The sequence below is a fragment of the Bombus terrestris genome, chromosome 2, assembly GCF_910591885.1.
Source record: "Bombus terrestris chromosome 2, iyBomTerr1.2, whole genome shotgun sequence".
In the NCBI taxonomy this organism is placed as follows: Eukaryota; Metazoa; Arthropoda; class Insecta; order Hymenoptera; family Apidae; genus Bombus; species Bombus terrestris.
Genome location: NC_063270.1, coordinates 14,888,622 through 14,910,876, shown reverse-complemented (window position 1 = coordinate 14,910,876; position 22,255 = coordinate 14,888,622). Strand labels below are relative to the sequence as shown.

Below are 22,255 nucleotides of genomic sequence, written 5' to 3'. Positions count from 1 at the left end.
CTTTTCCAGCGTATTACTCTATACTCTGGAGTGGATGGAAAATTAAACGAGAGAGAAAGGTACAGCTTTGTTTCGTTCGATGAAAACACGGTAATTAAGTTCGGTTCTCGGTCGAAGTATTTGGTCATCTTTTTTAGATTCACCTGGGAGTGGCTGACTGATTAAAAAAATTTGGCTCGCATGAATGTTACTTGATGGGACCTAACTAATAACAGCTTTGAAACGGAGGTTCGATAATGATGGCCGAGCACAAACGCGTAGGAAGCTTATTGTTCGTTAGAGGGAAAATTTTCCTTTGATCATTTTTTTAAGAGTAAAACGTCGAACGAGAGACAACCTGAACACGAGCTCTCTGACAAAAATATTAATTAGAACGAAGTACACACAAGACAAACCGAAATACACCTATACCAACACGTATTACTTCGTAACGACTGGAGCACGTTGAGTATTTTATGAAAAGCGTCGAAGAGAAAGGCAATGAAGTAATCGATAATCAATGGACTCGGTCTGGACCGTATGACGGACAACGAAAATAATAAAATAAAAAAGAAGAAGAAGAAAAAGAAGAAGAAACGAAGAGATATTAAAAATAACGAAGCACCAAGTTTGAGGTTGCCAGATCACCCTTCTACTGGTTCTTCTTTTTACCCAAGGATTTGGATTTGAACTCTCGTTCCAGCAAGTTTCGCTTGACTTTCCTGAATCAACGAAGACAAGATGATCTATAAACTCGCCTCGAAACGAACTTCCCTAACACAGACTGCGATTATCGATCTCGAGACGAATCAAAGTTCGACTTTCCGGAGAAGTGGTTGAAAACAAAAGAATCAACGCGATTTTTTCAATCGTTTAATCGCTTCGAAAATTCGAAACTCATAAAAATGTGTGTGAAAGCAGCGTTACCGATCGTTATCGGTCGGAAGCATTCTCGTTCGTGTTCCAAATAGGAAAGCTTCCCCAGGGTATCTTTTAAACCCGCTGGCGGTCTGCGATTTTCTAGAGAGACTCGTACTTTCGGCTTTTTCAGGTCCGACTTTCGATGACTTGTCTACGATAGGCAAAGTTTCCATTGTGGTTGCTCGTGGCCACAGTTCCCCTTCCTCTTCGCCCTTCCTTTGCTCTCACAGCATGCGTTGCAAGACCATTTCAGGGCATTATGATCGCCGAAAGCTTGCATACTAGTGTTCTGGTACAGCCATTGCTCTTCGGATGAAATATTAGGCATCGTGAGAGAGGAAGTGAAAACGCTCCATCACGACATTGTTGTTCAACGATCTGCTATATCCTACATAATAAGGCTTTATACCTTTTGATTCGTGTTAACGACTGATTTTAATCTTCTCGTTACATAGAGTTGGTTAACGTGTCTCTTAGAAGAGATCACGTACATACGTAGAATGATTTTTCTGATTTTTTCTTAAGTAATTGATTCAAATGGTAGAGTACGTAAATCTTGTACTTGGCTTAATTTCTGGTTCTAGTTTTCTTTCTTTTTTGTTCGATCCATTTCTTCGTTAGGAATAGGCGATTATAGAGATGCTAAAATATCGTTATGTATATAAAAGATATTACTACATTTATCTTTGTATTATTATTCTATTATTATTACATTACACAGGTCGCATAAATAAGAGAAAAGAGCGTCAAGGGATGGAAAACAAAAGCTGTGTAACCCATTAGAGAATCCATCAAGAACTGACATATCTCTGACGAATCGATATAAAATTGAAATATCGATATACTTCAGATATTACTTCAGTTAAATTGAGAGGAACAGAGTTTGTCACCCGGTATCGGTATACTTACCGGTATACTGACCGGTATCCAGGGACTAAACGTAGGATAAATCCACTATATAATATCGTACTTTTTGTCCTACATATTTTCAAAACGCGCTTCACGAATGAACATTAGCAACTGACGAAATTCGCGAAATTCGAATCTATCGACCATGTAACTGGACGCGTGGTCTAAGCCAACTTTTCTGGTCGAGCTACTCGAACCCGGATATGCTATTAAGAAAATGTATTTCGCTTCGCCACCAATCTCTAATGGCGCCATTCACTCTATCCGCTTATCCAACCCCAAAGTCAGCGGAAATGTTTTTATTCCATGGCATGCGCCACTGGAATAATCAGCCAAACTTCGAATACGTGATTTTACGCGGTGAATGAATCGCGTCAAAACACACGTGGTAGCACTGGCTGAGAAGCAAATTGACGATGTTTATACTACTTATACTGGGAGCAGAAACCGCGAATCCATGGCTGGTTCAATTACAGTAGCTAGAGGGAAACGGGATGAAATACGGGTTGTCACGCTGTAAATAACACGGACGTTATCATTGTTCCTCATCGAAGGTGTTCCCGTGTTATGGCGTGAGCTATGATGGTCTTCGTGATAATTGTAGAGTTACAAGTAGCCGTATCTAGTGAACGAGGTAAAACAGATGACGCCGTGCCGCTGTAAAATTGTTCCGCGTCTGGTTTCCACGGTAGAAGCAACGAATAGCCCGGATCCAACGAAAAGAGGAAAAGAAAGGGGGGTGGAAACGTGCTACGTGTAATTAGAACGACGTTTCAATAAACTTCGATAATCAATGATCATTCCACGATGAACGGAATAAAGAAAGAAAGAAAGAGGAGAGGAGGGAAAAAGAGGGAAAACAACGTGCGTGTAAATCAGAAAGGACGAGGTCCGATTTCGAGCTGCAGAAATGATTTGTACGTTACGTGTTCGCTGTTCCGAATAAAATGTTACAGAAACCACTGTCAGCAACGGAATGTACATCAATTTCGCTTCCCGTCCCCGCGTTCTTCCTTTTCGTCCTCCCTCCTCTTTTCCCGAATGGAAATTTCCCCGCGTAAATCGTCGACGAAAACTTCTAAACGAATAACGAGCAGAACTAACGAAGAGTGGACTTCCGTGGAACCGCAAAAAGTCAAAGAAGAACCGGCAGCACCATTTCGTCGGTCCTTAACGAGAGAAAATTGCGACGTTCGCCCCAGATCCTTACTTCTGCGCGTCTATTTGAAATTTTAGTGGGACAGAAAATAGAAAGAAATTGAAGCTATTTGTTTCGTATTGTTAATCTAACTTTTTGGCTACGAGAAACGATGGTCGGTATTAAGTGACGTTTTTCGTCACCACGAGCGCAACTTACAGATGGAAGAAGCTCGTTCTGGTGCGCCCATGTTTTGTCGCGTAACCACGGGTTCGTCTGTGTTAATGGGAATTCCACCGAATGTCGAATTCTGAATGTAAATTAGTCTGCGTCGCGTTGTCCGTGGACGTTTGTAAAGTGTGCAAATCAATGGCAGGGAAGTTGGCCAAGAAAGTTCTTGCCAAACACACCGATAAAGGCAACACGAACGGCGCGAAATGATATTAGGACGAGTACGAATATGATAAATTCACGGCCAGGCCGCGATTGATTGGGCCAATCGAGCGTAGTGGTTACGCGGCAGAGGAACTTTCATTCGGCGCTTCAAAATTCGCGAGGACGATCGAACACGAAGGAGAATCGTCCCAAAGCGAAGTCGAACAAACGTTTCTCTAAAACTCTACCATCCAGCCTTCAACCGATTCTCCGTGTAAAAACAATCGTTATCAAACGATCTCCATTGAAAGCTATTTATAATCCAAACGATCTGCCGCAGTAGGCAAAATTCCATCTACCCGTGGTAAAAAAAAAAGAAGAAAAAATAAAGACAAAAAATGGATGGATCGAATGGAAGATCGGGAACGATATCGCGTTCTGTCGATACCAGTGACGCCTTGTAAAACGATGCAGCGGAGTTGGCGTCTATTGATCAAATGATCACAATGGGATCACAATAGGAATATGGCGGCCGATGCCGATACTACGCGTTGCACCGATTCGATTTCTCCATGTGTAAATGGGACCGTGCAGCAGTCTCCTCTCAAAAGATGAGCCAGCGGCCCGTACACGCGTCCATGTAAACGCGGGTATATTCGCGAGCACGTGAAACCAAGCCTGGTCCGTGCATATCAGTCTGAGCAAAAAGCCAAGCTTACCGGTACGCGCCGCGATCCGTCTGCAGATCAATATACGCACGTCGATACGGTAACCACAAATCGATACTTCACTGTCACAAGCCACGACATACATATTTCGCCCATTACCAACTCATTTCCATCCTGTTCTCTCCACGGCCTGGCCATCTGGTGTTTCTCTATTTTTCCCGGTGTGCGGACATTTTCGCTTTCCAACTTTTACCGTCTCGCACCCCTCTGCAGTTACGTTACCCGGTCGACGCTCGGAACTTCCTCCATCTTGCTTCGACGAGTTTTCCACTACCGTTGCCAACCCGTCGTCAGTCGGCCTCTGCTTTCCTTCGCCGAGTTTCACCCCTCCTCTCGTATTTTACCCTACCATACGCGGCCGCATCTAATCGCCCTCGAGAAATTCAATTTCGGCGATACTGATGACTAGCCTAACTCTCTCGCCCTTCTATCTACTTGTGCAGACGCACCGGCAACCGGCGCTGAGTCGTAGCCTCTTCTCCTTCTCCTTCTCCTTCTTCTCCTCATCCTCCTCCTCCTCCTTCTCTCAGCCTTTCCTCAGGTTTCCTCTCTGCTTTCGATTCCAAGACGTGGGATCGATGTATCCACGTTCCGGGATACCTTCCTCTTCACGGAAACGCGATGAGCTTCCGAGCAACTTTGATCTGGATTCTTTCCTCATGATCGAACGTGAGTTATGATCCTACGATACATTTTTGGTGGAAGCTGGCTGGCACCTTTGCCGTCGCGTTTCCTCGTGATACGCCATTACGTTGGACAAATGTTTGACGAGCGACGTTTCGAATAATCGTCCCGATTCTACAGTGCCGAAACTTTTAGGACGGACGGAATAGATTGTCTTCGGTTACGCTGACAGCTCCGGTACGTATCAATGGTGTCAAATTGATTTATCATTTTCTCATCTTGTTAGTCGTTTTTGGCTTCACTTTGATCATTCGATCTCTTTGCTCGAGTGTCTTCGAATAGAAACTGATTGGTGTTTCTTAACGAAAGGTATGCTCGCAGTCTACGAACTGCGTGAATCAACCAATCGTTTTTGGAATATTTTGCACCTTGGATATTGTTTCCGAGTTTTAGGTCAGCACGTAGGAATTCTTGAACTTTAATGTTTACGTTTTATGAAACAATTGCTCTCCTTTTTCCCATATACGTATAAACTGATTGACGTTCCCTAGCAAGAGGCGTGCTCGTGAGCCATCAGTTGCGCGTTACTGTAACAACCCACTCTGCTATCGTTCTCCATCAGTTGGGAAAGTCTCGGTAACTGTGCAAAGTATGCTGCGCCAGGATCCATAATTTGTCTTTCGCGACAGTGAGCTTGTTAAATGTGAACGAATGTCACAAAATCTCACTCGACAATTTTCACCGTTTCGAGTTTATTTTCGCGACTGTCCAACTTCAGCCAGTGAAGACTAGTTTTCAGACCGACCTCCGCTGAGGTTTTAATTAGAATAATAATAATAATCAGTTTTTAGTCGTATTTGGCCACTAAATTCAAAGTGACAACTCAACAATCGATTCTGCTAGACAAAAGCGAGCCTACTGCATAAAAGTATAGTTTCGCGACAAAGTTGACGTTGATTATGTATAATTATTAAAATTATTACTCGCGCGAAAAGCGATTGCTTTTGTTCGCTTTGAATACGCTTCTACGTAACGCTTGAATACACCTTGTGGCATGGAACGTTTCATGAATCTCAGGCTCCTTACGGTTCTACTTGCTTCGTACTAAGTACTTACTAGTGTTAGGCCGAAATCTAATGATTCCTGTTAACCATGTGTGCGTACGCGTGCGAGGAAAGGGTATTAACGCGAGTATCGAGATTAGACACGTACGTAATTACACGTGCGTTGCTCATTTTGGCAGTTGGCGTCGTTTACGAACGAGCCTGCTTATCTGCCGGGTGATTCGCGCCACCTTCGCACGAGGCGTCTGAACGTTAATTCAATAGTACGCGATCGATTCCGTTGAGCGCATAGATACTTGACGATCTTGATGATGTACTCTTCGTTATTATTGAAACGAAGTCGATAAGCCAAAAATAGCAAAGATACGTTTTCCGAAGAATTCGGAGATGACAAACCCCACATTCTGTTAATAATAAGATCACGGTACGCCCTCCCTAAATCCGACCATCCCGGTTTTTCCTAGTCGAATTCTTGCGGTATACATATATATACATATATATACACATATATGTACCCACACACGTAATCCCATGCATTAACTCGGCATCATTAAGTGCACGAACGAACACATCTAACTGTGAACCCCAGTCAGTTGTACACGAGCACATAGAGAGTCAGGTGTGCGCATTCTTCGTATGCACAGCCGTTTTACGAACACGAACGCGTGCACACAAACAGGAACACGTTCGCACACGTTTGCACGCGCATACCTTAGGTCTAATTCAGAGGGCGCGTACCGCTATCTCCGGAATGCGACCTTTCTTCCTGTACGGTTCATTTACCCCATTCGTACGTACCGAATCGCGAGGACGTTACATTCAGCGGGATATTCACTGGTAAGTGTTCATTAAACCGTCCGTTCTGTCGGGTGTTAATAATAGCGGCAGATATATCTACACGAAATATATATATATAGATATATATATATCGCATGGCACCTGAAGAAGGTGAGAAACATTAGATCGGCAAGGGGGGTTGCAAGTAGGTCAGAGGGTCCACTCGTAACATGGCGTGCCATTTTTCAGGGAACACGTACGTATTTTCACGACGTATATGCGACTCGGGGCCGAGGATAAAGTACTTTTCATGGTTCTCCAGAGATTCACAATTGATCGGTAACCGGTATGTCATTAAAGTCAAACCACTTGAACCAGATTTGTTACACAAAAGTTCTCGGTGTATGTGTGCAATGTATATACCTCTGCGCAAGCTTTTCATCCCTCATCTCTTTACGAATTACGTACATACCAACACTTGCGCCCACTGTCCATGTACTTATTCGTATTGCATGTATTCTCCGGCGAAATATCTACAGACGCGTGCTTTAAATTTAGCACCCTATGCGAACGTGTTAAAGATGGTGACGAGATCAGAGACCAAGGAAATATTGGCAGAAAAGAAGTAGGTAACGGATAACGGTGACGACTTTAGAAACGCGTTAACGAGACGTATTTCGACCAAGGTGTATCTCCAGCATAAGTAGGACCTTCGCGATAATTAACACGCGAACGTTCCACCAGCCACTTCCGTTATTTGACGTATATGCACACGTGTATTCTGTACCAGGTTCGTGTCGCTAAATGCATACCTGGCGCCTCGATGATTTCCAGGATAAAGACGTATCGCCATATTAACGTCACGCTGCATGACACCGTTTACCTTTGGACCTTTTCTCAGTGCCGCGAAACACGAATCGGAGTTACACGTCGAGACCAGTTAAGAAAGACACGAGAATTAGCACGTACAAATTAGATTGTCAAATCTACGCGATACCAGCTATTTTATTAACGAGATAATCTGTTGGCGGTATTTGCGGTGGAAAGATAAAAAGGAGGGCGCTAATGCGTTGAAAACGAGTTAGACTATACATATGTATAAGATCGTGTTCCCGTTGGGGAAAGAAAAAGTCGAATAACTTTTCTCCTTCGCGCCATAAGTGCACCAAGGATAAAGAGGAAGTTGATGTTTTCAGTGTCCATTATACGAAATATCAAAAGCACGATCTTTATCTTCGAACAGGGATACGATCCTCAATGGAAGTTCCTGTTTCTCCAGAATTGCTCATACTTGTAATAACAGCGATAAACAAGCATTTTATATTCAACTACGGTTCGCTTGTTTAAAACACTTTGCACGGAGAAGTGGAATAAAACGTGTTGCCAATAAGAGTTAATGTCCCTCCGATCTCTTGCCAAGTCGTTCTCAAAGCCGCGATAAAGTTTCCCTGACGGTTCTTACGGTACTCTAGCAAACGTTTACCCGAATGTTCCCTCGAAAAGATGGGTAATTTATTTATTAGGATTTTATATCCCGTGCTCGTACATCCACATGGAGATGGGACTAAAATTTTCAGAAACGATTTTCATTCCCCTCGTTGAAGAAAGTTGCGATCAACTTCCGCGAACTGAGCACAATAGTTCCGCAGGTATTGATTCATAGTGCGTCACACGTAAGACACGACTGCACCCTCTCATGACTGTGTCCTCCTATATCCGGCTCGATGACATAGTCGATAACGCTTAGTGTCTTGTCCGATGGAGCAGGCTAATGTGACCCGAGCATTACGAGCGATATCAAGATCTATGAATTACTCGTTAATCTACGATAAATCATCGGCTGCTTCGATATTCGTGTTTCGAGATTCTTAGGGAACCTTAACTTTCGCGCGACCAATAGCTCGACTGCCACTACAAATTGAAAAATGTGCGCCTTATGTCTTACATCTTAGTACGATGGCTGTTGGAAAACGAACTGGATATATATACGCGTATCCCTTTCGAAGCTCTCGTTCCGAAAGTAACGTGTCTACAGATAGTCGAAGCCAGCCAGTTTCCTTTTCCACGTCCGTGTGTAAGCCGGGAGAACAAAACGGTACGACGCGACGCGCGTCTCCTCGAATGACGCCCGAATCGATTGCCGGATTTAAGTCTGTAGAATATAGTCCGTTCGTTCTCCCTCGAGTACGTTTACCATTCCGGCCTACTGCGATTCCCTCCGGCGACGGAGACGTATTTACAACTCGTTGTAGTATCTCGTCCTCTTTCTGTTACAGATGAAAACAGTGTCTCGAGTACGTCGATGAGATATCGAAAATATTTTATCCGGTATCGATGATCGATGGCGACGTAGTATTTGCATAAAGCTCGATATACGAGACAGCATAGATACAATCCTTTTCTGTTAGAATCGCGAGAGTATAGATAAAACTATAGTTCGATTAAAAAGATAACAAATTGGAAGGCAGGAAGCATCGACATTTTTTCTTTTTTTTTTTTTTGTCGTTTTTTTAAAACTGTTCATGCGTTTTCATGTACTGTTCTATACTTGGAAATTCACGGATGAACGGATGACACGCGACACGAACGAATCGAATATGATCGGAGAACTGTTCCATGACGTTCGTCCACCATCGATTCGTAGCCGATGCACGATGTCGCACCGTAATACAATAATGATTTTCGTGGATTTGTGAATATTACAGCATCGATCGATTCGATAGTCGAATGGCCACGGAGTTTATCCGCGCGAGCGATCGAGCACGGCAAAAAGTTACTGTATTTTAATAACCCGGTTTATCTGACCGAATCGAGTGCGTTCCCAGAAGATTAATGCGTCAGGGGAAGAACGCAACGATTATCGATTCGACCTGGTTTGCTCTCGAGCCGAGACTTCTTCGTCGAACTTTACTTTCCCGCTTTACTATTCATACATTGATTATCGTGTAAAAATACGGCTATCTTTCAGAACTTCAGCGGGCGCACACCTTCGCACATAGAGCCCTTCAGGTCGTGCAAATTGAAAATTCTTTATTCATGAAAATACGAGAGAAATCGCGACGAAGGAAGAAGAAGGAAAAGATACGGGAAAAAGTTACTATTCTTTCAAATTACAACCTTTGAAGTCGATACTAGAAACGTGTAATAAAGAAGTTAGACGTTTCGTCTCGAATTAGCATCTACTTCGTCCTACGTTTGGCAACGTTCGAACAAAGTCGAATGTGTGAAATCGGTCATGACAAGTGAAATTCGCGAAACGTTGGAACGTAGATGCGGTGGCAGGAATGCACTTGATCGTAAAAAGACAAAGAACGAACGTGTGAATGCATCGGATATCACGTTCATTAATAATTGCACATTCTATATACATTAGTTCCGCGTCCCTTGCTTAAATAAAATTTAATACCTACGAACGGCTCTCGTACGCCGTTCATGCTAATTTATGTAAATTTCATTTCCCAGACTATGAATCCAGGCTAAATTGTATTTTAATCGAAACATACTTTCAATTCTTCTGCTCGTAGACTTCAGAACTGGAGTCAAGTTGGCGGCGTTTATGCCGTCACCTCGATGGAAATTGTTTCAACTTGAGCGACAGATATGTCGCCGTTTCGGTAAATCTATCGCTCGTTCTATTGCATAATACAAGAGTTGGTTTGCATAAAATTAACCGACAGACTTGCTACTATTATATTTATCGCTAAACTTGCCTCTATATTTGAGTAAATAATTCTATCGACCTTTTTCATCGTAACTTTCTCTGTTTGTCTGCTCTTTCAATTTGATAATAATAAAACTTTAAGTGACTTAGGCAACTATAAACAAGCTAAGTTTTATTTCGTAAGATAGGTTAAAATGAAGAATAATGTTTTCAGAACTGCTCTAAAAGAGAAGAAAGGATAAAGCTATTGTCTTATAATATGAGAATTTTTCTTAACACGCGCACGATGTGGTAAACGATTGGCGGAGATATGGTCGGTGTTGCGGTATATCGTCCCACGGAACGGGCAACAGGCATTTAGAAGCATACGAAACGCGGTTCACCGCGGTTACTAATTAATTTCGAGCGGTAAGCTGGCGATTAACTCGGCGGTAATATGATCTCGTACCCACGCAACCAACGCCTACGGATTGACAAATATGCTCGATCAGGTGAACGCAATGCTGTCGCGAAAAGTTAAGCGGTAGTTAGTGACTCTAAAGGCTGTGATATGGGAGCAAGCTCGTGCAATAGGGCCAGAAATAATAATAGATTATCACGGCCCTAGATTCAATGAGAGCAGCTTCGATAGCAATTTCGATAGTTTCTCCGCGGACAAGCCACGTGAAATTTAATTATCGTTTATTAATTTCGCCTTCGAAGAGGAATGTCCTTTGCCCGAAAATTCGAATATTCTGTTACGAAATTGTTTTATGCAAACGTAGTACGATCCACGTGTATCAAACAAAAATTTGTTCAGACTTCCGTTCGGAACTTCTCGCGCTTAGGAGGATTCAAACGTGTTACGTACATTACGGTTAGCTTTATCAGATGCGAGACGAGGCATTACCGCTGATGAGGTTACGGTTACCCTTTGTTCGAGCTTCCTATATTCGCATAGCGGATCGTTCATCATAAGCGCAGTTAGAACCAAAGATATAGTTATACTAAGAATCGAAAGTTATGATAAATGATTGATCATTCGTAGCCGTAGTCGAAGATAAAACGATCTAGAGGATCAAAGAGAATCTTCCGTTGAATTTTATCACGCGTTCCTTCGCCAGTCGAACGTCGTCTTTGGAAAACTACAGCGAAAGAAAAAATCCGTACGACGAAAATAAAGCGTGAATACGAACGCGAACGACTGGCGTTTCTCGAGCACGTTTTCACGTTTGGACAAAAGGTAGCTTTTTATTTACGTTCAACGTTCGCTCTCTTATTTCGCAGGCGGCGCCACCGCTAACAGTGAATTACACGCGCAATACGATGCCACTCTTTTGTGGCGCGAAGAATGTGCCGGAAGTAATCCATAAAAAATGCTACGTGTTCAATTTAACCATGGCCGTGTACACGTTGCCGAAGTCATTGACTAGCGGGCGCCGGCTTTTGTGCCCTGTACACGGCAATGAAAAGGTTAAAGTAATTTCGAGTCGCGTTTCATGCAACAACGTCGTCCCTGCTCTCTGATGCGTTTATACCATGTGTGCGCCACCGCCGCATTTTCTCGTCCGTCTTTTCGAACAGGGCCTTGCGTGAGTCACCGTGAAAAAATCCCTGTGGAACGCGCGACGTTGCGGACTTCAGTTTTGGACGCGTCTCCAATTATCGGAAAAACTTCGTGACAAGCCAGCTCAAGTTTACGATCGAACGTAACAATATAGCCAAGCCGTTATTGTTGTTGTAATACAACAATATCAGTTTCTAGGATAGCTGGTCGATAAAGCGGTTTTATACTCGATCAATGTTGTACTTGGCTTCGTGTAGTCGTGAGAAAAATCCACAGAAGAGAAACGGTTTAAAACAAAACGGTTAATTATCCATAAAAACGCGGGTCATTCGTCGCACGGAATTTTTCAGGAACGTTGAAACCCAAAGCTCGTGAGAGCTCGGGTTCGTTCGGGGATTGAAATTAGTTTCTCGCTTGCATAAAGGGAAAGTGTAATTTGCAAAAAGTAATTAAAAAGCTTGGCGCGAGCGAACGATTTCGCGGATAACTGTGTCACAAAGGCGTCTCTCGTTTCTTTGTAACGCGAACACCGCAATCCTTTCACGGAAACGGGATAGAAAAGGACGACCGCGCTGGACGACACGTATACTCGACAACAAGGACGACTCGAAGAAGGACAAGGTATTTCAAACATAATGTAATCGCATGTCAGAGATCTGTGCCTTAAGCCATCGGATTAGCATACGGCGAATCCTTCTGGCGTACCGCGAACGGTAGAGGTGTCAGAGGCACAGAGAAATAAAAAGTAATATATAGAACGAACGTGAGAGTACTCACCGAAAATACCGCCAACAGCCGCTGCCTTGAAGACGACCCATAACGAGTAGGTGTAGATAATCCGTCCTCGCAGCCACCAATCCATGGTGTTCGCGACCTTCGTCTGGCCTGTTGTACGCGGCCCGTCGTTGACCTTAATCTAATTCGATCAATGTTGATACCGGATACAAGATTTCGATGTATTCTCGAGTCCGTCCGTTTTCCCTCGAACCGCACAGAACTCGATTCAGAACAGTCTCTATTCCCTTCTTCTCGTGAAGAACGAACGGAACAATCGGGGGAATCATCGAGGAAACCGCGTTGTTTGTTCACGATCGTGGCCGTACCTATTATACACTCGCGAGCTCGCGATCTCGAGACGGATCATCACGCGCGAACGAAGCGAGCCGCTAAAGCTCGCATAAAGTAATCGGCAACGGTTTAACGTGACACGATGTCAACCCGATACGCTGCTATACAGGAAGTTTCTTTATACTTCTGGTTAAACGTGTAACGACAACGACGACTATCGAACACGAAACAGCAGGAGCACGCAATCCCCGGCGGAATGCGTGTTTCCGGGGCCCGAGTCAGCGGAGCGCCGGCTATCCAGAAAAGATCGAGTTTAACCCTCTCCAACGACACGCACCGAACAATACACACTCTGTTTATATCGGATATTGTTGCATAGGAGAACGCGCGCGCACACACACCACCGCCGTTGTATATGTTGTCCGAATCGCGATCGGTCAAATACTAACGGTGAACACTCCGTGTTGACTCGACTTCTCCCACCCACCCTCCCGCCCTCCCATCCCCGGGCACACTATCCTGAGTTTTTCTCTCTGTCAACGTTTGTCGTGGCCACTGTTCGGCCACTACTCGTTCGCGTTTTCGTTTCTCTGGATAATCGTTTTCCTCTGACTCCGGCTCTTCTTCCTCCTCCTGCTCCTCTGCCTCCTCCACCTCCGACTTTCAGTGCCGCTCCTCCTGCTTCTTCCTCTTTTTCTCTAATAGTGCCAACGTCCTCGATATCTTATCGGTAGGGCAGGGTGGCGTGGCACAGGACCGGACCTTTTACAGGAAACGACGTTCGCTCCGCTATTTCTAGAGCGAGCGGCACAACCCGACCGATGCATGGTTGGCGTGCACCGGTCACCGAGCTGCCTCCGAGCGCAATTAATCAAGCTTTTAAGCGCTTTCTTGCGACGGCCTGGCAGCACCGATCCACAGAAACGAACCTCTTCGCAGGGAGCTTCTTCTTCTCTGCTGCCAGTCGAAATCCTGTGGCGCTTGTACGAAAAACACACGAAGAAGGTAACGGCAGAAGCAGCCAGAGACTCTGAGATTGCCGGATGATTCTTTCGAGTCGACGATGAACGAATGGAATCGCGATCGTTCGCGAAAATCCACTAAATCGCGCACATTTATCTTCCTATTATTAATCAAATACACTGAGATACAAATAATCGCCAAATCACACGTATCCTATACACATCTAAGTTAAAAGGGTCAATGGTAGGTTCGATATTCGAAGAATGGTATTAAAAGACGAAAGAGTCGTCTCTAGTCGCGAGAGGTCTTTAAATCTCGGATTTCTTGGCACGCGCGGTCCTCGGCAAAGTACCTTCGCTCCGAACGTCGAACAGAACATCCATCGTGGTTGCCTGTATTCTTTGTTCCGAGAAGGAATCGAAGCAGGGTCCGAACGAATCTCGCAGATGCTCTAAGAAAACGAAAGGAACAAAGCGTGGTCGATCGTTGGCCGAGGTTTCATGCCATCCCTCTTTCAAACGCAGAAAAAAGATCTCCTTTAGTTGGTACACGTTACGTCTATTCACGCTCCGGGGAAAAGTTTGTACATTGACCGGAGGCGAGAAGTTTCACGAGTAAATGCTTCTTCGTGACTCGATTTTTCGTTCCGCCTCAAAGGTGGAACATAATCAAAATTTTTATGCCTCGAGAAATCCCGTATACCTCTGCTCAATCCCTCCTTTTCGCTGGCTCACCGCGAAGATATTTCTTTGATTGTCTTCCAACAGCTTGCAAGTAGAAGAATCCCTTTCAACTTTTCGCCTCTCGAAGGTTCGACGATAAGTACACGTTCGTTACAGGCTGTCCAAGCGCTTCGTCCTCGGTAAGCACCAGCAGACCCGTGGCAGAATATTGTGCGTACTCGTCCTTCGATCGCAGTCACGGTACGTCCGCCGCGTAAACACTGAAATGCAACGTAGAAGCTAGTAGCCGGCGCGAAGAAGGTGGAACGCGAACGTTCGCCGTGTAGGTAGGACGAGGAGAGGAGATAGAAAGGATCGAGAGCCGCGATGCAGACGAGGAAGGGACAACAGGTAACTCGCGGCTGAAATCGGGAGGCGAACAAGCAGCAACGAAAGAGAGAGAAAGAGAGAAAAAAGAGAGAGGATCGAAGTCAGAGAGCCGGTCGTCGAACCGGTTTCCTCGCAAGAGATCGCAACGGGCCAATTGGAAATACCACTGACAATGAGTCCACTGGTCGGCCCCTTTACGATCTCTCAGCGCTCACCTGACGATCGAAAGAGTATGTTCGACGAGAGTCTAGATCCGGATAAAACGATGGCCCCATCGAGCGTCGATCCAGTTCTACCACTGGTTAACCGACCGATCGGGAATTTTATCGGTCCCATCGAGCAAACCACGATATCTAGACTCGCGATCGTGCCTCGTGAGTAGCCAAGGTCACGAACCAACGAGACGCATCGCACGGACGACCATCAGCGATTCGATCCTCCTTTTCCTCGATATCGAGCTGTGTCACGGAAACGTCATTGCCCTCGCGGCTCGTAGGAAACGCGCAACGATGAAGATAACGTTCGAGCCGAGTCACGATGAAAATTGATAAAGAGACAAGGGAGACCAGCAAGACGGAACGATAGATAGAAACCGATACTATCCGGACAAGAATCGTACGACGCGCGGTTTAACAACTTCTTTTTCGATCGGCGACTGCTTTAAAATCTTTACGAGCACGAAGAAATTGCATTTTAATCGGAAACGTTCGTTTATCGCGGTGCAGCGTTAGGAAAGGGAATCGTCCAACGAACCGTTATTTCATTTCTGCATTTCGTTCTCCGTTTCGATTGTCCTCCAGTGGCTGTTCGATTCGTCGAACGAAGATACATTTTTTACAAGGTCCGTGAGGTTGGAATACGCGTGCCGTTTACATTTTTCCCAAGAGAACAAACAATCGAATCTACCAACATAGCTCACGCTGTCCAATTTTCGATTCCAAATAACACAGGCAACGTATAAATTTCCTCTCGCCTTTTTTCCCGAATCATCTCTCTCGCGAAATAAGTCTTGACACGAAATATCGCGAATTGTTTCTGTGAAACGTATTGCCATTTGATTAATAAACATGATTGGTAACGCGATTGATATTCTATTGTCTTTCCGGAAAAATGAAAAAGAATGAAATAGGAACTCGCGGCACACGTACACGTTTTGTCCTTGATATTCCATTCGCGGGATCCAGATCTAGATCGCGCGAATTGATCGATCGACTGGATCGCTGCGAATCCGAGTTAAGTGGCGCGATTCAATCTATCGTAGTGTTACGGGGCAAACGTTTGTCGCGACGTTAAGTGAAAATCACCGAATCCGATTGATGTCCGCCGATCGAGAATCGCACAGACTGTGAATGTTCGCCGCCTGCGTTCTGCCACGCAACAGTTTCGAGCGATTAAGCCCGGACGAGTCGCGCAGGGAAACGAATTCGAATCATTAATTTAACGGTTGAAAGGCCGAACAATGCGAAGCTCGGCGTTCACACTTTTAGCAGGCAGAAAATTACGCCGGAGAAAATGAACGGTACTTCCCAATGGGACGTATCAAAAAACGGAGAAGGGGGAACTTAAAAAAGAAAAAAAAATGTAAAAAATAGAGAGAAATGGAAAAAGGTTCGCTCAGGTTGTCATCGTGCAATTTTCTTCCAGCTCGTCCTCCTCTCTGCCCTTTTTCTCACGCTCTCTTTCCCTCTCTTACAGACATAGAAAACATATTCAAAGGGGAAGCAGAATTTTCCATCGGATCGCGCGAACAATTTCGTCACGGAACGAAACGCAAACGCGTCTTCCGTCCGGCGTCTCCCCTGGAAAAATTCTTTCCCGCTGTATCTGCCTGGCTCTCGTACCTTCCAGTCCCCGTCCAGTTTCAGGCGCGAACACGCCGTGGTACGGAGGAATGGAACGGGATAGACGTTGAAGATTGTGAAACACACGCGGCCAACGAGACTGTCAGGCGCGGGAGATCCTCTGCCCGTATCTTATTCCGCCTCTTCCTTCGTCTGACGCTACGTGGAGTAGCACGACATTAATTTCACGCGACACGCCAACGTCGTCCGACGACGATCACGCGTCGTCACGATCGCTACGATCACCGGTTGCGATTTCGAACCAACACGATGACATCGTGTGCCTCGAACCGACTGTGAACCGAGCAGACGCGCACGACGTTCCGTCAAGCACTCGCCGTCGCGTCGTGCGTGTGTCCGTCGATCGGTCGTCGGACGAACGACAGAGAGGCTAAGACAGCTGAGCGCCGCGACGCTGCACGTCCCACAGAATCACGATCCGCACTGGTACGCCATCGAGCGTTAGGGAAACTTCAGCAACCCTCCAACATCCTTCCCCCACTATTTCGACCCACCACCACAACCACCACCACCACTACCGGCTTCCACTACCACCATCGACAGCACCACCACCACCACCACCACCAGGCACCAGCAGCTCGGTGTCGTTGCTACCAGCACCAGGCTAGGGCACCGACTATGAACGCAAGAACGTATACGAGACACAATACTCGTACCAGTAGCACCCGTTCGGTTCTCCAGCGACGGACTTTGCGCGCACGCTGCTATCAGAGCCTCTACGTCGTCGGTGTGCGCGAGCGCACCAGGTACCACTCACCCCTCACTGGCTTTCTCGATTTTATCCCCCTTCCCTGCTTTTTCTTCGCCCTCTTCCTTCTACCCTTTCATGTCTTTTTTTCAACTCTCTACCTTCCTACTTCCGTTCCCTCTTTCTTTCTTTCATTCTTTCTTTCCGTCTTTCTTCCTTCCTTTCCATTTCTTCTCTTTTTTCTCTCGTTTCCCATTTCGACCACCCACTCTTTCGGATTACAGCACGGTGCATGACGATTTCGCACGAAAACATTGTCGAGTGGTTGTTCAAGAGTCTCGAAAATCCTAAAAGTGTTTCGACGAAGCCCGCCGCGCCGCCGCTGCTCAGCTCGTAAATCCGAGCGATCGTCGCCTGCGAAAACGGCCAGGAGAAAAGAAACGACGTATGGATCAACGCGAGAAGAGACATAGTTCGCGTATCTATCCGTCGTTCGGATGGATTTGTTTGCAAATATCGATGTGCCGCGAAACTGATTCGTTCTTTTAATGTCGCTTCCTTTTGATTCTTCGTATCGAGACCCGAAAGTTGAGCGCCGGTCTATCCTTCAAAAGCGGCCGCGCCGGTGCACGCTTCGCGTCATGGAGTCAGATTCTTTTGTGCATTATTTTCTCCTATTTCAATGAGAAAAAGATCGGAGTCCTTGAATTATTAAGTCGAATCTATTATAGCTTTATCGCGCAAGATTTTCCTCCGCGTCCTAGGGTTTTTGCACGAGTCGCGCGATACGGATTTCTCCGAGCTCCCGAATGAAAACGTTGTCGCCCAGGCTCCAAATAATTTCACTCGACAAAATTGAACGTGAATCCCTGATCCTGGATAAATTGTCGAAAAAGATTCGCGACTCGGTTACGCGATAAAATATGATTGAAATGCGTCGTTCTCGGTAAACGACATTATTATCCTTCTCCTTCAATTTTTCCTTCTCGTGTTTCGCTCTATTTTCTCGCTCCATTATCGCATTACGATTAAACGTTTCTTTTATAATTTAAACAGATTCGAACGAAGGTGAGATACCCGATTCGATTAAACGCGGAACGTCCGTTTTGTTTTCTCGCTAATCTGCCGCCAACTCACTTCGAATTTATATTCTCCGGACTAATCTCGTGAAAAACTTTCTTCGCGGAACGATCCGTATTATTTAAACGTCTGATTTACTTCTTTCTTTCGCCAGTTTATCAACGGATCACTTCTTAATTTGTCTTTTCTTTCTTCTTAATTTAATAAGAAAATCGTTTCCCAGAGATAACACGGTGTTTTGTAATTAATGACCGTCGATCGTTTAAATGATCGAGGAAGCGTGTACGTTCGACGGAAGAGGGCGGAAGAATTTCGCGCGTATTTCCACGAAAATCGATGTCGCGCTAGAATCGCAAAATCGATTCGAAAAGAATGGCCATCGTTCGCACGCTGTTTGTAGATCGAAATTGGAATCGGAAGTTTCCAAATACGCGCTACGATTTCGATTTATATGGAGGGATTGCGAATCGTTCAGTGCGCGCCAAACACGCTAGACAGGATGCTCGCGACGGGTTATCTTCGCGGACGAAGTATTTCGTCGCTTGTGCACGTACCGAAAACGTACTTTCGCATCTTCTCATCGCCCATCGCCTAATCGCAATCTCTACTACGTCCAATGGTAATCATTCATCGATGACACGTCAAATCGATCCAGCGACGAGGAAACGTGTCAAATAATTCGCCCAAGAAATCCATGCCATCAAGTTAGGACCATACGATGTTTTCAATATTTTCCATTTCTTTGGAATATCGAGAGGCGCGAGTGTAGTGTATGCATAATAGCAAAGGTTTGTCGACTAAGTTTATCGTCCGATCTTATACATTTGCTATTCTATTAAGTAAATATTTACAAAAAGGCAGTCACCTCCGATTTCGATAATTTTTTCATACGTTGTCAATTGTCGAATTTTTGTTCCCAAGGTTTTAGTTGGCAGTCGTCGTTTATTACAAAGTTATTATCGAAAAATCTGAAATCTTTGTTTCCGATATTTCTTACGATTTCGACGAGATTCGCCACGCGCGATTCATCAACGATTCACGATCAGTTCAAATTCCTACGTCCTAACGTTATATATTGGTAATATATATATATATTGCCACAGAATGAAAATTTTCGAATTTCCACCATTAACAACGCAACATGACGAGCTGTTAATTGATACGTTCGTACGAACGAAAAATGTTTTTCGTAAAACGACGAAATGTTCTCGACGTGGGAATATTTCAGAATCGAGCAATTTGATACTATTAATTTCTCGTTGCTTAAATCGTTACTACAGGCGGACGGATACGGATAAGGTGTAATTTTAAGATCAATACACTCCACGGCACTTAGCTTTCAAACGGTTATTCAAGTATTAACGTAGCTTGCCGAATAATTTCTTACGTGTTGATGCTGATTACTCCTCGTCAGAGCTTTCTAGAAAAAGAACTAACCCTTTTCTCATGAGCAGCAGTTGGTTGGATCGATCTTTATGGGGAGGCAATTAATTTGGATAATTTTAGCAATTGTGATTTAAAGACTTATTCTATCAATTATTGTTTAGCCATGTATTAGCGATGATCGATGAACAACGAAATTCAATTTGAAGGAAATGGAGTTATTATGGAAATAGAAGAGGCTAAATTTCAACATCGAAATTCTAATATTCGACGAACAATAGACTTCCGGTGGTATAGGCCGTGCTGTGCAAAAGATATTTCTAGTGGCAATTCTATTTCGCAGACTAATGTAATTTCCTCTTACTTAAAAGAAGATTACTTCTTAATCTATAGTGATTGCTGGAATGCATATGTAAAAATTCATGCAAAAATATATCAACGTTGCATAGTTAAACATTCGCTGATCACAATTTCGTTGATCCAGATATAGGTGTCCATACTCAGAACATAGATACAATAGATTATGGAGAGATATTCGTACAAATATTCCTACGTACGATCAGAGAGAATATCGTTCCAACCATTATCTAGCAGAATTTATGTTTAAAAAAGTATTTGATTTCGATAAACGATTAGATGCTTTCTTGCAAATAATAACAGATACATATCGTATAAATGTAAATGTAAACGAATGAAGAAAATAAAAGAGAAATACTAACTGTGCAACGTTTCGTGAAATTGTTTTGTGTATTGATACTGTAATACAATAAACGAAAACGTAGGCGAGGGATGTGCTCCGCCCCTCATCCTCCACCCCTGCCCTGGAAATAATCTAGCCTGACCTAACCCAAGTCCAATTTTGGTCTGAATTAGGTGTGGGTTAGGTTTGATATAGCTAAGGAAGAGGTCCTGGTTATTTACACTCTATTAAATGCAAATAGTATACGAAAAATTATGTACATTTTTGTAAACTTTTTTTTGGCAATAGCTTTTTATAAACGACGACCCTCAAAACTAATCAGGGTGGGATGACATTGACGACATGTTGAAAAATTATCGAAATCAAAGGTGGCTCCGTTTTTGTAAATATTTACCTCGTATCTGATAAAGTTTAACGAGTGTTATTTACCACGTACTTTTGAAAAATACTATTTAACAAATATTTTCTCTGATTGAACATGAAATACACCAAGACAGAAAGAATGTTGTTTTGCTACAAGAAAGGGAGATCTTGTATTTTAATGAAGAATAGTTGAGTTATTAAATGTCCAAGAATTTACCGAATTTTAATTTCAGTAATTTTAATTATTTTTCATGCTCTCTATCGTCTATACAAAATTTTTATTTTATGCCAAGATACTAGATAGTTCAAAATCCTATGAAAAGAAGGAACTCGTGAAAGAAGCAAATTCTTACCCAATAAATAACAAGATGATCTACGAATTCTATAAAGATATAATAACTACGAGTTTCTTCCAAATCTCATTATGAACTTCCCGAATAATCCAATACGTATTAATAATTTATGTATCACACCATTGCTCGATTACCCCTTGAGACATGATTCGTAAGTGATAGATACCATGCGATAATTCTTCGTACCTTCGTTATACAGAAGTCGGAAATGAGCGCACAAATAATCTGAACAAGCTTTAAACATTTTCAATAGCGTTGAAGTCGGGTGTATCGTCGAGTCAAGCCACAGAGTAATAATTTAGTCATTCGAAAATAATTTATCATTTATAATACAACGACGTAGTTACCAAAGCGAGTTTTTTTTATGGTCCTAAACCAATCAAATCTGTAAAAGATCAATATTTGAAGTTAAAAAATCAACTACCTAGGCGAAATACACGGACAGCATGCACCGATGAAAATACCAGCATCGAATAACAAAGAACGCTTACATGGGAAAATTTTTCCACCGACAAGAAAAAACATGTCGGTGTAAAAGTAGCTTTTTCATTTTTACAGGTTGCTAAATTTTCATGGACTTGGACTAAAAGTGGTTCGATCGAATTTTTAAGTGGATTAGTCGGAACATGGTTGTGCATCGTTTCCTCCGACCAAGGAGGAAAAGAGAGCTAGCTAACTTGACCTATAAATCCTGTTCGAATAGAAAAGAAAATCCTCTGTCTCGTATTTGGCCATTATTCGTTCTAGCATTATTCGTTTTCGCAATAAAGCATTATTTTCTCCGGAAATATACTTCATTCGGAAATATTAAACGCAAACAACATGTATGCGCGAGTGTTTGAAACATCAGCAACGAATATCGGGGTCGGACTTTCGGAGTGAATTCCGTAATAAAATGGAATAATAACGGTAATTGATAGCCAGTAAAACCTGGTTAACAATTATTGACAACCCGGTCGATAGCTATACTTATATACAGCACGCTCGTATTCTAATTTCGATAGTGGGTGACGAACTAATT

The 22,255-nt window shown here is 43.7% G+C and overlaps 1 protein-coding gene across 4 annotated transcripts in view; it reads right to left on the bottom strand.

Moving 5' to 3' along the window:
• Positions 1-13,245, bottom strand: part of LOC100643312 (tyrosine-protein phosphatase 99A) — a 427,034-nt gene extending 413,789 nt beyond the window's left edge. For 3 of the 4 annotated variants that reach the window (XM_048413707.1, XM_048413710.1, XM_012320203.3), the window contains exon 1: positions 12,500-13,244. In XM_048413707.1, the coding sequence (XP_048269664.1) occupies positions 12,500-12,584 (85 nt within the window). In that variant the 5' untranslated portion in view covers positions 12,585-13,244. Of the gene's footprint in view, positions 1-12,499 lie in introns of all 4 variants that reach the window. The other variant, XM_048413708.1, reaches the window with a different exon arrangement.
• Positions 13,246-22,255: the final 9,010 nt, after the last annotated feature.